Source organism: Convolutriloba macropyga, chromosome 8, assembly GCF_964194025.1.
Source record: "Convolutriloba macropyga chromosome 8, txConMacr16.3, whole genome shotgun sequence".
In the NCBI taxonomy this organism is placed as follows: Eukaryota; Metazoa; Xenacoelomorpha; order Acoela; family Convolutidae; genus Convolutriloba; species Convolutriloba macropyga.
Window position 1 is genome coordinate 51,519,651 of NC_134475.1, and position 15,525 is coordinate 51,535,175.

At 32.8% G+C, this 15,525-nt stretch overlaps 2 protein-coding genes across 5 annotated transcripts in view; one reads left to right on the forward strand and one right to left on the reverse strand.

The window, feature by feature from the left end:
• The window catches only part of LOC142344816 (uncharacterized), a 136,790-nt gene extending 122,343 nt beyond the window's left edge, over positions 1-14,447 (reverse strand). The window contains exons 1-2 of one of the 2 annotated variants that reach the window (XM_075396793.1): positions 14,432-14,447; positions 11,819-11,838 (exon numbers count right to left, since the gene is read on the reverse strand). In XM_075396793.1, the coding sequence (XP_075252908.1) occupies positions 11,819-11,823 (5 nt within the window). In that variant the 5' untranslated portion in view covers positions 11,824-11,838; positions 14,432-14,447. Of the gene's footprint in view, positions 1-9,829; positions 10,280-11,818; positions 11,839-14,431 lie in introns of those variants that run through there. The other variant, XR_012759284.1, reaches the window with a different exon arrangement.
• LOC142344811 (uncharacterized) overlaps positions 1-15,525 on the forward strand; it is a 340,173-nt gene that overhangs the window by 189,628 nt on the left and 135,020 nt on the right. The gene's annotated exons all lie outside the window — the stretch shown is intronic.

Below are 15,525 nucleotides of genomic sequence, written 5' to 3' on the forward strand. Positions count from 1 at the left end.
GTGTGGACCTATCGCGCCCCTTTTTTATCACAAAAAGGAAGTGATGGGTCTAGATATATCAGTAATTGTACGTTATTGTAAACTAAAAGTTAAAAATAAGTTGAAAAGTAGTGTTAAGGTTGTTTGCCATAAAAACAAGAAAAATAGTCATAACCAAATAATTTCAGTAATTTAAGAAATGCTGAAACTCATCTAAAAATGGAGTGTCTGTCTGCAATGAAAATCACCGTCGAGACATTTTCTAAAAGTCACGAGTGAAATTTAAAGGCTAAATTTTCACAGTTTCTCTTCTCATTATTCAGTACTAACTCATTTCTGTCTCTATATTTATACTGTCAAGCTATGTTGAGTTCAAAACTACTTTCTTTGTCAGGATCAATATTTTTCTCTATTTTTACTGTAACTAGATTTAAAACATTTTTGGAAAAATTGAAATTCAAGTTTTTCAAGAAAAGTTGAACAGTTTTTATAGGTAGAGGAAACATTTTTATTTCTTGTTGTTTACTCTGTGTGAAAAAGAGTCTTTCTCCTAATTTTCATTGCAAAAAAGCGGAAGTATTTACGATATAAAACAAAAACAAGAAGGATACAAAAAATTTGACAAATTTAAAACCCAAAGCTATTGAAAATTGCCGAGAACTTAGCAAACAAGATATCTTTTAACCTAAAACAATTTGAATTATTTAGAATGTCTCGAAAACCTGTATCAACTTTGTTTTATAATATGTATAATTAAATTATCTCTCACCTCAAAATTTATGCAAAATGGAGCGAACGAACAATAACACAAAAAAGTAAAAGCGATAATTTGATTTACAGCTGAAAGCCTCAAGGTTAGAGGGTTAGTGGGTTCTCTTTCAGGACACAGTTATATCGCCAAAATTTATGGCCCGTAATCTTTTGGGGGTGCGGGGTATTGGTGCCTAATTTTGGTGGCGGCGGGGGGTTGATTTAACCTGGGAGAATAACAGGCGATTTACTCTTTTTTGCAAACAGTAATGAACCATGATCAATAAACAGTGATTTATGTATGAACGAAGAACAGTTGCGTGCCAAATGTATGATTAAAGTAATGATCGATTTAGGACTGCATTCGAACCCGGGATAATTACAAGGCGCCTAAAAGATTTGATACAAAATCATATTTAATAGATCGAAATTTGTTGAACTATGTAAATTACGCAATATCTACATTTTGGGGAAAGGATAATTTGACGCTTTTTATTAATAAAATTATAATTGAAAAATTACGAATACCTTTTCTTTGGACATATTTGGCCATTGTGACACAGTTACTGTAGCAAAAAGTTGACCGTTTTGTGCATAATTTTTCAATTCTGTCAAACCAATCACAACTTAAACATTGATAAAAGAGAAGAAATTATTTCCTTTATAATTTTTCAGTTTATATGGTATTGAGTTTACAAAATGAAATAGTTCTAAATGCGAAATTTCCGCAGCGGATTATCTCAAAGCGCTGCTATAGAAGATAACGATTAGAACAAAAAGCGGGCATTTTTAATCTCAAATAAAAAGAAAAAAGATACAGGGTCGGGAATTTTTATTTGAAAAAGATGAGCTAACAAGACTGATTTATGCTGGAGTCCGGAAAGCATTTGGAATAAGTCTTAACTTAATTCATTCTAAATTACAATCTGTCTTTTGCTCTATCCGGCTAACCAGAGGCAAGTTGGGCTCAACACGGATATTGAATTCAACCATATATTCACTCTGTTTTGTAGGCCCTGTCTTGGCTGTACATAAATCAAAAAGTGCAGACCACATTTGAACTGAATTCAGCGCATAAATCTTTCATCAAATAACCCCAAGGTAGCTATCAACGTGTTCATATGTACTTGATGGCAATACACCGTCACCCCCCCCCCCCCCCCCCCTCAAACAACAGCCTCCGCCAGAACATCCGCCAATTTCAAATGCTACCCTCAACCCTGAATAATTTGTCTTGTTCACTCTTTATTTTTCACTGTTTTTCTCAATTTTTCGAGGCGATCGATTGTTCTGAAGTACTTCTTACTGTCAAGAAACAGAATCGGGTCCTGGGAGGCGTGTTTGCCCAGAGCAAGTAGTGCCTGCACAAAGCCAGACTAACTTGGCGTGATCGATAATTTCGTCCACGCTTTTGTGATATCACATTTCAGCTTCTTGCTTTTCATTCTTTTCATGATATGGTTAAAAATGACGCTTGTGCGTAAGCCTATGTAAAAATTGGCTTTGCCAAAAAAGTATCTGCTCAAAAAAGAGAAATACGTATGGGAAACTAAATCTGTATCGCGATTTCGAGTCATTTATTGAACCGTTCAATTGAAAAAAAAACAATCTCCATAAACGATACCTCTTAGGTGCTGCGGTTTCTGAAAGACCTATCAGACCTCAAATATTTTCACACTGGCTCTTCGGACACCGGTTCCGTTGGCCTTACTGAACTCTTTGGCTACAAATTTCAAAAAAATTGTTTTTTTTTTCACTAAAATTTTGAGCCAAAAATACGTTTAGTGATAAACTATGGCAACTATTCTGTTACTAAAATTTAGAAGAACCCAGTCGAGTTATAGATACTTTAATTGCCGGTTTCTCGCTTAACAACGGCAGCTCATCCGACTTAAAAATTTGATGAGATAGCAATCTAACAAATCTTGAACTGTTTCTAATTTCTTTTGATAACCTAACAAACTTTAGTTTTTAAAGTGAGTCAGTTGAAGTTCAAAAAAGTGTCAAAGAGTTCAAAAAACAATAAAAATTAATTAAGGACAATTTCTGATCGCCGAAAACAATAGGTTTCCTTGCTCCCACAACTCATCGCTGGCTAAATAATTGGCTCATTGAAGTAAGGCTATGTATGATGCCTAAGTGTCAGGATTGTGCTTAATTTTTTGCTTGCCAATTAGAATAAACTCGATTGCCAATTCTGCAAACGATAGTGACAGTTTACGAGAAGATATAGTTTTAGAATAAGAAAGTTTTATGCATGCAAAAAGTAAATTTTTGCCTAAATTTTTTGAAAACAAACGTTAAAAGCTTAGTGACTGATCTTGTTCTGCAAGACGTGTTTTCAGCTGAAATAAAATTACAGACAAAAACATATCTTGAAGAAAACGATCACTTACTAAACCTTTGATGCTTATTTTCAAGAGACTTAGGCAAGAATTTTCTCATAAACTTTTGCCTTAAATTTACCATAATTTGCAATAAAAGGAAAAACTAAATTAGGCATTAAGAAAATAGGATTAGAACAAAGTTATCATAAGGAATAAAACAAAAATGTTTAATCAGTTTTCTAGGAATAGCAACATTGTCCGGGACCTGAGATAAGCACGACATATTTTTTTCTTTTAACACAAAATAACTTTTATCGCTAAGGCTCTCCATTAATTCATTGTACTGAAATTGCACACCGAAGTAATAGATTTTCTCGAATATTTAAATCCAAATCAAAAAATACCGAAAGTGTAAAATTAAGGATGGTATAGTGAACAACGGTAACGAATAACGGAAACGCAGAAGCTAATAAAAACTAAAACAATGAAATTGTTTTCGCTTGAAATCAATAAGTGTCCTTTGAAAGTATTACCCATTTCAATTTTTGTAATTTTATTTGTAATGCAAAGGTAACTTGAGGCTTTCTGATCTTAAACTATAAAAGTAGGAATTTTTTTTATATGTTATATTTTGAAGTTTATTTATACTCAGAGGAAATAACTCTCTCTCTCTCTCTCTCTCTCTCTCTCTCTCTCTCTCTCTCTCTCTCTCTCTCTCAAAAATATCGAATAAAAAGATAAGTGTATGCAATTTAAAACTAATGCAGCGTCTTATGATATTATTGGATCAAAAAACGTGGAAACTTTTTTTTTATTTCCTAGGCGCAAAAAAAATTTTGAAAAGAAACATTTATTATTTGATTCTGCTTCTTATAGCTCAGCTCAATCACCACTCTGCCTGTCTCTGTCAAAGGTTCTATCAGTGGTTACAGACTGGTTTAAGAAAAACAACGATACCTGGCTATTTTGATCCCTATCACCCAACACAAACCTTTAAAACCAATCAGTTTTGTAAACGTATGGCGTATGTCAGGTCTATCAAAAACTTCAAATTGGCACAACTTTCGCTTGAACTCTAATGAATCACCAATGTCCCGCATTATTTCAGTGTGGAAGTATTAAAACATTAGTTTTGAACTACCAAAAATCAAAACAAGCTACGGAAACCCTGGAACACAAGTAAAGTAAAAAGTTGTTTGCTCTCGTCAAGTCTCCTCAAGAATAATATTGTCTTCAAAACTTGATTATTCCATTCTGGATATTTTAAAAATTAAGTTTCCCTTCTAATTGACATGAATAAATTAACTTACAATAAACATGAATGTTCGATAAATAGTGCTCCAATAGGTTTTCCGAATTTTTTAACATAGATAATATTGTTACAAGTTTACCACATAATCAGACTAGTAAAATTGCTATTAAGAAATACCATTCTAAAACAAGAAGAAAAAATTCAAAAATTAAGAGGAGAAGTCTGCCTGAAATGAGCAAAAAAAGCGGAATTGAGCTTAAAATACTTTGCGGAATCTTTGCGGATTTTTTAAATCATCAGTGAGCCAAAAATTTGCAAAAGTTTGGCTCCAATTATTAGACGTTAAGAAAGAACTGCTTCGTGTGAATATGTGTATCAGATAAGCTCAATAAAGCTTGACAAGAAGCTAGAAATTATCAACATACATATGGCCAGGGATATAAAGCCTTGTGGAACAAGAAAGAACAACAGAAATGGTTGAAAAAAATGCCCAAGTTCAGAGTTTAATACCAGTTCGATTAACCTTTATTACACTAGGCTTGAAATTAAGAGATGCTGGTTCGATTCCACTACTTGTTCATTTTTACTGTAGTTGAACTTTTTTAAAACCCCGACGTGTCTGATATCCACAAAATGGTCTTAATATGGCTCATTTGATGGCAGTTATTGTAAAATGCTTCAATATCAAAGAATCAGCCACAAATTTGGTTAAAAAAGGCTGTCGAAACAGTTTAGCAACCTTTTATAATCTCAAAAAATGCAATCAATATCGCTGGGATGACACTGATCATCTGATCTTGGCCTGTCTTAGCGAAGTAGATTGAAATCTGAATGGAAAAGCAGAGAAAGAAAGCTAGAACAGAGAAAGTTATCCAACTGTTTGAAATATTCTGCGTTTGACGAGCTTTCTGGTGATACCAATAATGTCTTCCCACATCAATTTATATCAATGTACCTAAAATGTCGGAATAAAAAACCATTTGGGCGTGAAGCCCCCCCCCCCCCCCCTTCACTGCTAAAGTTCTTCGGAGCAAAAAGTCAAAAATATGTTTGTATATCTAGCTATTGGGGTCTGGAACGACTACTCGGTAACTGTAATGCAAATTATGATATGAGTTCAATAACGAAGAATCAAATTCAGTACCTTATTCAGCAATTGACGAGGGAATTAAGTGTCCTCCTTTCGCAACCTGGGAAGTTCCGTACTGAATTGCTTCAAATCGCAATTATGGAAGTTGTCATCATCTTGCTTTTCAAACAGCACGGCAATGTGTTTATGAGCGCACCAATTTTTAACCAAATTTGGTACTATTGTGGTTAAATACTTAATAAACAACGAACAGATTCCCACCGCCTGCTAGGTCGATTTTCAGTAAAAGTTAATTCTTGATTAGCGAAAGAAGAAATAATTAAAAGGATTAAATGACCTTTGACCCAATGTCGAAGGACTCGATTAGACAAAATACCCAATGCCATAAAATCCCCATTAATTCATCTTATATTTTTACAAGTTCCTATTATAAATTAGCAGTTAGCATTAAAAGCATTTCATCGCAATAAAACGGTTACGTAGATATTATTTTTGGTTGCGATAGTTTCATACCAATTCCCACGGCCGGCAGCAGAAACATGGTCAAGAAGATTATAAATTAAAAAAGGTAATAAATTATCTCGCTAAAATAGTCTGTCTGATAACTTTAAACTATTGAGTAAAATATTGGGCAAACGTTGGATATTTTTGGCATTGAGCATTTTATCCAACTATCATTCATAAGCTGTCTAATGGCTTTGGTTGTCAATAATAATAATGATTGATAATGATTGTTATGATTAGAAGGAAAAAAGGATTTGTCGAAAATTAGTTTTAACGTAAGAGTAAAAATCGGGTGTTTTGCGATTCGCTTCAATGGGTTTTCTGAAATGTTCACGCGCTTCACCCCCCTTTACAGTCCTTTTACGTTCGTTTTACCTGCCCACCAATAACATCCGAACGCAATTCAACATCAAAGCATCAAAGCATTCACCAATCAACAATTTTCTCATAAAAGGTGTTCTGTTGTTTTATTTATTAACTAGCCATAAAAGTGTTTCACTCTTGCTGTATTTATGGTCGACAAATATTCAAATTGTATTGGTAAAACTGCTTAAAACCATCCCAAAATTAATGTCAGGGCAAAATACCCAATGCCGAAATACCCAATGCGTCTAAACACCCAGAATATATTTAGATAATTGAATGCTAAAATTAAAAGAAATTGATTTCCGATTAATTGGGTTAAATGTACGATATAGCAGCAAAAGTGATTTGTTGAGGTACAAATATTAAATTTTTAGTTAGATTTATTTGTATATAAAATATTTGTTTACAATTTTTCATTACTGTATTCAACTTTTGGTTATAATTTTAGTATACTTTTTTAAAAAAGATTGGCAGGCGAATTCTTGTTAACAAACACGGATTGGAATTGAAATTGTTATTTGCAATTAATCCATCAAGCTGAAATTAAAAATGCTTCACAAATAAACACAAATCAAGCATTAACAAAACGCAAAAACAGAAATCCCGATCAGACAACAGATTTCAATTTAAAGGGATCAAAAATGGGAACATCAACTTCAGAAGTCTGCCTAAATCGGGATTAAAAACAGAAGTTTCAAACACGAGTGTTTTAAAAATGGAGGATGCCTGTAGAGCCGAATGGGCGTAGAGCATAATGCCATAAAATGAGATTTTGAGCTAATTCTTTTCTCGGAGCAATTATTGGGAGATCTTAAAATCATTACTAAAATAGATATTTTTTGTGAAAAAATAATTCAAAAATTAGCGTAACTAAAGCCTTAGGTCCATCAAGGAGAGGGGTGCGGTCGATGAGAGGCCGAGCGGAGCACAAACCGACAGCATATTATAGTCTATTAGGCAACTCCTATTGAATAATTCGCCATTTCTAATAATTGTTGAACTCTGTTTTAAATCAGTCAAATTGTTTGGCCAATAAAAAATTAAATTTAAGCTTTCGGCTCTGATTTTCATTTTCTCCCTTTCGTTTCTGCGCCCGTTTAGCTCTTATTCCTAGCCTCGCTCAAATGATTTTGTCTGAGATGTCTGAGTAGGCTCTGAAATTAAAATAAATGTCCACATAATTCCATAATCCTTACAAGAACAGCAGAACGTCACAGAAAGTACTGTCTCTTAAACAAAAGACATATTTGATTAAAACCCATTGAAAATGCCAGATTATTTATTTTGATGAATAGACCGGAATTTTGTCTATTAAAAGGAGAATTGAGCGTACTTTGATCATACCTACATGCTCATAAATATTAAATATTAGCTGTTGTTATACCGATTCGATCAATGAAGTTGTTTCAAACCAGACGTTTAGTAATTAGAACAACAAAAACAGCTGTGTGGAATCCATTTTTTTTTGACAAGAACTGAAGGAGCTTTCGGTTTCAACACTTGCCCCCCCCCCCCCCTACTTGGCCGACAGTTTATATAGCCTAATATCAGTTTAAGAGATATTGCGGACTGCTATTCACAGACATGTCTTTCATGCGCTGTGTGATGTTATTTGGAATCACGGGTTGGTGATTGCGGAGAAGCCCGGACGCGTGCGAACCCCGCCCACCGACTTGCCAGTCGAAAACTCTTTTTGCTTTTCGCTCCAATTTGGCTAATTGCCATAGCATGATTTCTTTTATTCTGTTCAGGTTAACATACTATTTGCATGCTTGGACAGTTATTACTCGTCTCTGATCGAAACATTGCCAGCTTAAAAAAAATCGCCCTCTTAAATTCAGATCATGCGTAGCCCCTCTAGTGCAAAAGGGACAAATTTTTGAAAAAAAACTCCTGATGCAAGTTTATCTTCAAAGAAGTGAATTGAGCTAAGTTTATTCATAAGTGAGGCCATTTGTTTAGACTCAGGTAATCTTTTAGTAAACGATGATGATCAAGTTCATTCTACTCGAGCAACACTCCCATTTTTTCTGGCTCACTATTTTTTATTTATAGCAGAAAAAACCCAAAAGTTTGCGTGTGTTTTGCAGAAAGATTGAAAACAAAAATGCTTGCAAAAAACAAATTTCATGCAAAAATATCTATGTTTGTCGGAGCAAAAAACTTAATTGACCAATTCTGCAAAAGACGCAGAATAGTTATTTTGGTGCGCAGCTTCGAGGCTTCATTTAGGCGTTGCAATATTTTCTCGATGTATATTTTTATTCACTATTATCTTACAAGATAGCCATTCTTCTTACAACATTTCGACGTGTCTGAACAAGTTCTGATCACTATAAGCATATAAAAACATTTGTATTTTCAATAACTCATTTTATTTTTTCTATTTTTCTATTTTATTTTTTAATACCAATATAGCTGCAAGTTTTTTTAAAAAAAATAGGTCGTGATATAAAAAATTGTTCCAAAATTAATGTAAAAAGTGAAGAATTGACATGAAAATAATAATTATTTAGTGACTACTTAGAAACTCAAAACAAAATTTCTATAAATAATATTAAAAGGCATAATTGGTTTAGTCCCCAAAAAATAAAAATAGAGAAGTTGAAGTAATCTTAATTTCTGTTTGTTCCGCTCATTAAAATATATTATTTTTATTATAACTATTTCTCTGGAAAATCCTTGGCAGAATGGAAGATGATGCTTCAATAACAAACAAATGAGAGCATAGAGATTGGCCAGATTTAAAATGCAAAAATTGTGCATTCATCATTTGTCTGGTAAAATTTGCAGTCGTCTGACAAGGAGTTGCTAAACATCCATCTGGTCTTGAGTTGGGATGTTTTCAACTTCACAATATCAAGTAATGAAATTAAGTGTGCGAGTTTCCGTAAACAAATGTTTTAAAGTCTCAATTCATTTTTTGTTTCAAAACTCGGTTGATAATCATATTGTTTTGAAGGTCTTACAAGATAAAACCTTCTTTTAAAAATCTTTTAGCATCCATTTTGACCAAAAAAGCCATAGGTCTGTTCATAAAATTATCTAATTTTTGGAAAAAGTTTAAGAATTAGATTGTTTCTTTTTTAATTTCTTAAAACCTATCAAATTCATTCAGAAAAATTTCTTATACTAAATGCCTGCCTTGAGACAACAGAAAATTTTTCTCTTGATGGAAATAGAGAAAACCAAACTATTTTGAGCAAATAATAAGAAACTTTCAAAAAATATGTTAAAAAATTGGCTTTTGTAAAAATTAAAAAAATTATAATGCAAAATGATCCTCGAAAGCCAAACTGCAGCTCAGCTCAAAATGACTATTTTTAGATATGTTCAAATTAGGTTAAAAATTAAACAGTTTGTATGAAATCGAAAAATTGAAGAAATGAGTCAAATTTGAGATTCCAGAAGGAAAAATTTTGTGAAGAACCAGTCATTCATTCATAGATGTCTAACAGCAACGCAAATTCGATTTAGTATTTTGGAAAAAGCTAAAATTTGGGGGAATGCTCGTTTTCTCTAATAAGAAGTTAATTTCTCCAGTAAATTGGACTGACTTACTTTGTGTTAGGTTTGGCCCAGATTTAATTGTCAAGCACTAAATAAAGTCCTCACAAGAAATGAACTACCATATAATTCCAGACAATTTAGGATACAATAAAACCAATGCCAGAAGACTGAAATTACAGGATATGCTCAATAAAACGAACAAACTGAACTTCAGTTTTCGTTTCATGAATTTATCTGTAGTTTTTCGGCTTCGTTGAAGATTGCAGAAGTTGAAACTGTGCCGCTAATTTAAACCACGTTTTTATTGAGTCAAAACAGGGGCGGTATGAAAAATTGAGGGGCGAGTTTACTTCTCAAGCCAAAACAAAAAGAGACTCAAAAAGAAAATACAGCAAAATAAAGGGCTAAATAAGTGCCCCAGGAGAGATTAAGTTCTCAGTTATAACTTGTCAGTTTACACGATCTCCTTGTCAATTCAAAATTTTCAAAGGCGTGCGTACAATAAACAGACAACGAACCAGCGTGAAATTCAGGGAAAAGAAAACTGGTCCTACTGGGAAAAGAATTAGATTGGAAGGTACTTATCTTATCACGTTGTCCGTTTTCTTTTCGGTGAAAACGCACATTTTATTGGCCTCGTAGGGATTTTTGAGCCAATTTATGAGACTAACGCGCAGATTACGTCAATAAATGTTCATTTGTGTCCCCCAATCGAGTTTGGACAAAAATCTATCGGTTTTTCTGATTATAATATGACAATAAGCGCACGCGCAAGAAAATCATCGGGAACTGTTTGTTCAGTTCAACAGTGAAAAAAATTAGTCTTTGAATTTCTGTTTGAAAAGACCGCTGGGAGCTTTACTGATGATGTTATGTTCAGCAATTGTACTTAAACAACAAAAAGTAAAAATAAACAAACAATGACAGAAAGTACATCTGATCATAAAAAAGAAATCGTTTTGTCTGAATCAATTTTCAGCCCATTAAATTTGCCGTCAAAATAAAATATTTTTACATAAGAAAACAAAGAGGAACATAGATGTATTGTTTGTTTTGGAAGCAGAAGCACAAAAATATTTCAACAAGTTTCAAAATGAACTGATAATCGAAATCATCGAAAATCAATAGTCATATGGTTTGGTCCTTTACAAACCCTTGCTTCTAATGCTGCAACAAAATGTCGCCAAATCAGCTCAATTGCACTAAATAAAAATTTGGACAATCCTGGGGATAACCCTCTTTCTTCATTAATAACATTTTCCATAAATTGCGTTTGTTATTTTTATTTGCTTGATTTGATTGGATTTATTTTTGTTTGATTCCATTTCAAATTTATTGGTTTTTGCTGGTGGAAATTATTTGAATGTGAATATAAAAGAACTAAAAACGAATAAATGATTCGTTTTAAAATAGCAATAACTCAATTTTTAAATTTAACTGAATGCGCAAACAGAAAACTAATACCAAAAACAGAACCTTACGCAAAATGCTTTTTGCAAATGTAAAGGTATAATTGATGACAAAAACTTAAGTGCATGGGGCAGACAATTAAGAAGAGAAAACTTTTCTATTATGATTTTCCGAAACTTTGAAAAAGTTTTTTTCTGTAATTCGTTGGTTTCTCCGGTAATAGTTGACTCTGTTGAGGTTACCGCTGTTGTGTTCCCGTAACAGAAATTCAGAAGTATGAAAAATATGTCAATTGAAAACTCAATAAGATCTCAATTTCAAGGCAATAAAACGATCAACATAATGTAGCCGATTGTTATGGAAACGCAGTTTTGTGTTTTGAAATTTAGAAATACTGATAACGAAATCTCCATTCAATTTAATTGCTCAATCAGTTTGGCTGGGTTTCATAAAAATAATAAATTAAATTTAAACAACTATCAAATATTTTTTCAATTTAAAAATCTATTACAACACACTTCAAGAGAATTTATTCATCGGCCATAGTAAGGATTTTGCGTAATTTTTATTTCAAAGTAGTAAAATAGCTAAATTTGCTTCAAAAATATGTATAACTTCAAATAATCTTACCTCATTGAACATTGACGCTTCTTTGACAACGTTTTGTGAAGCTGTTCTTAATCATTATTATCTTGCGATCAGTTCTAAAATATTTATTAATATTACAGTAGGGGAATTTTTTTCTGAAAACATGGGGATTTATGATTCTTTTGGCAAAATCATTTTCAAAATTTTCACGCCTATGTAAAATTTTTGGAGATTATATGCAAGTTGCTCCAATAACTCTCAAAAAAATCTACAATTTGACAGATACCGTAAAAATACAACAAAAACACACAACAAGCAGACTGAAATGAAATCAGGGGTTCTGCGGTGACATAAAACTTCTCCTTAATTAAATGAATATATAAATATTTGCTCTGCATATTTTGTTGAAATAATTTATTATTAACGAAACAGGCGTCAATAGACTTCGTTAGGGACGTGGCTATGTCTTTGGTATTGGCTTTGTGACAAAAGTCTTTCTTCGCAAATTTCAATGCATGAACTTGGTTTAAAATGCCTATACTGTGATTTCTCAATTTCAAACGCTGAATTTTTTTTACATTAGGTGATTTTAATTTCTGTTTGTTCAGCTCGTTAAAATATATTATTTTTTATGATAACTATATCTCTGGAAAGTCCTTGGCAAAATGGTAGATGATGCCTCAATAACAACCAAATGAAAGCAGAGATTGGCCATATTTAAACTGCAAAAGTTGTGCAATCATCATTTCTCTGGAAATATTTGGGAAATTTGCAGTCGCCTGACAAGGTGTTGCAAAACATCCATCAGGTCTTGAATTGGGATGTTTTCAACTTCACTATATTAAAATATGAATTAAGTGTGCGAGTTTCCGTAAACAAATATTTTAAAGTCTCAATTCAATTTTTGTTTCAAAACTCGGTTTGAGATCACATTGTTTTTGAAGGTCTTACAAGATAAAACCTTTTTTCATTTTCTGTTAGCATCCATTGTGACCCGAAAAAAGCCACAGGCCTGTCCCAATAAAACAATTTAAGTTTTGGAAAAAGTTTAAGAATTAGAATTATTCTTTTTAGAATCTTTCAAACCAATTTAATTCATCCAGAAAATTTCTTATACGAAATGCCTGCCTTGAGACGACAGAAAACTTTTCTCTTGATGGAAATAGAGAAAACTAAACAATTTTGAGCAAATAACAAGAAATTTTCATAAAATATGTTTTAAAACTTTTTTTGTTCGAAACGATGTTTAAGTATTGATTTTTGGCTGGTATGATAAGTTTGTGAATTCTTTGGAAATTTGTATGCAATAATTTATATTGTTTTGAAAAGTCCCACATGTTTAATTTTTCAAACACCGATCATCGGCTTAGACCTTTTAAAATCTAGCAATTAACCGCAGTCCGCTAAGTGGCGAAATCACGACGCTTTTCAGACGAATTCCAGTGTCGAAATTTTTGGGTGAATTTTTAAAAAATGCTGTAAATGCGATGAATTTTTATAAGAAATGCGATGATTGCGGTGAATGCGGCGAAAATAAACAATTTCACCGCTTTTCACAACCTTTTGTACAAAATTTTCCCTTATGGGCAAGTATGGACTATATGGAAAATAATGTCAGACATGCGGCGAAAACCGGGAATTCGGTGAAAAAATTATTCACCGGGTTTTACCGCTTTTCTTACAAAAACTACCGCATTGGTTTTCCTACGTTTCTTAAATCGGATTTAAATTCACAGGAAATATGATAGAAGGAATTAACAGATGGGCAGTGGAAAAAGAAGAATGTAGACTTGCAGGAGGTGAGAGGTTCAAACCCGTGTACGGAAGCTTCTTTTTTGTAGAAATTCCGTTTAATGCGGTGAAATTGAACATTTCACTGCGGTTCACCGCATTGACCCGAAAAAGATATAGGAAATACGCGGTGAGAATTTTTCTCTTTCCACCGCATTTTTTCGCATTTTTTACAAAAATTCAGCACCAAGCTTCTACCGTGGTGGCCAAAAATTTTTTACAGCCAATTGGAACATTGCGGCAGTTCATTTTTTCCAAGTTCAGCTGATACTAACTATGTTTTTTTAGATTTATATGTAATTGCCATAAATTTTATGAGATTATTTTTGTGCTCTGGAATCTCCGCGACTGTTTGAATGGGTGAAAAAAAGCTGCAGATGTAAGGCAGTTGCATTGTGGTGTCAACAAATTAAGATTTAGAGGCTAAATATTGGGAGCACTTTTTGTAAGTTTTGTAAGTAACCCGGGCCGAGGTTTCCACCCCTAGTCCACCGTTATTAAGCGAGTATAAGGGTGTAAAGCCTTTTCCACTCTTAAATAGCAGGGAAAAGAGTGTAAGAGTGTAATTTTGTAAAAATTACACTCTTTTTAACACTCTTTACGCTGTTTACTTCGCTCTTTTTGCACTCTTAAAAAATACTTTTGATTACACTCTTTAGTCCAATTTTTAGTGGGGAAAATAGTGAAAAGTGTAATCTTGAAGCCATTGCACTCTTAGAAATACACCGCAATTTTGAAGAAATTACACTCCTAGAAATACACTACAATTACACTGTTTTGTCCACTTATTTCCTTCTTTTCAACGGGTGTAAATCTTACCTTAGTTATTTTACAAAATATTGTTCACAAAATTTTGCCGATTACATAATTTTTATAATTAGGGACAGACCAAAATGTGCACGCCAATTCCAATTAAATAAATTCAGGATTAAGTTTTGCTACCAAAAGCTTGAATATTTGGAGAGATTCTATTTGATCTAGACTTGTCGTCCCGTCTTCGAATCTTTACAATGCGGTTTTAAATTGCCATTTAATGGTTGTCTCATCAAAATCTTCCGGGCTGTCTATTTAGTTTAATTCTTTGACACGACAGTGTAATAAAGTTTAACGAGTTTTGATGGGCGGTTTTATTTGCGTTCAATAGTTTCACCAGACAAGATAACTCAGTTTATAGGTTTACGTTTTACTACCACTTTATGAGTTTAAATTGAGTCTGGAGCAACTGACTGGCCTACAGAAATTCTGTCATAAGTGGCAGTTTGAAGTCATATATTTAAGATCTGAACAAAAGAATTTGTGTAAAAAAAGCATTAAAAGATACGAAAAAAATAAAAGTGGAAAGAAAATTTAAAGTCGAGACTATTGAGGTAATGTTTGTCCTAACCCTTGATATGTCAATATATATAAAATTGTTAACAATAGTAATGTTGATTTCATTTTTAAAGACAAAAAGCTTTGATTTAATTTTCTAGCTAAAGTATTGGTAAATATTTTAAAATGGAGCCGGTTTCATCAAAAATTGATTAATTTCACCGAAAATACACAGCCAAAATGTATCTTTCTACATCAATATTTCTACTAGTTTCTTTTCTCGAAAATTTTGTTGGTTTTAACATTTAAAAATGTTTGATATTTAAATAAACAATGGCCTATTAAACTTTGCCATTACTTTTCTCTGAATTTTGTCAACTTGTAGCCTAGTGTTAGTTATGAAAGAATGCTTCTTCTTCCTCTTTTTTTAATGAGTTAAAAATCAAACTTTTTGCAGTTTTACGCATTAAGTTATGGTTTTCTGGCTGTGATACTAATAGACTCCAAAAACTCTTATTTACTTTTTGGGAATTAGCCTATTTTTCACTTTTCCCCCCTTTTGTCACATTTTTACATTATTGACAGTTCACAAACTACCTTATTGGCGTTCAAAGGAAGACACCATTGGACCAATCTTGGACTGTCAC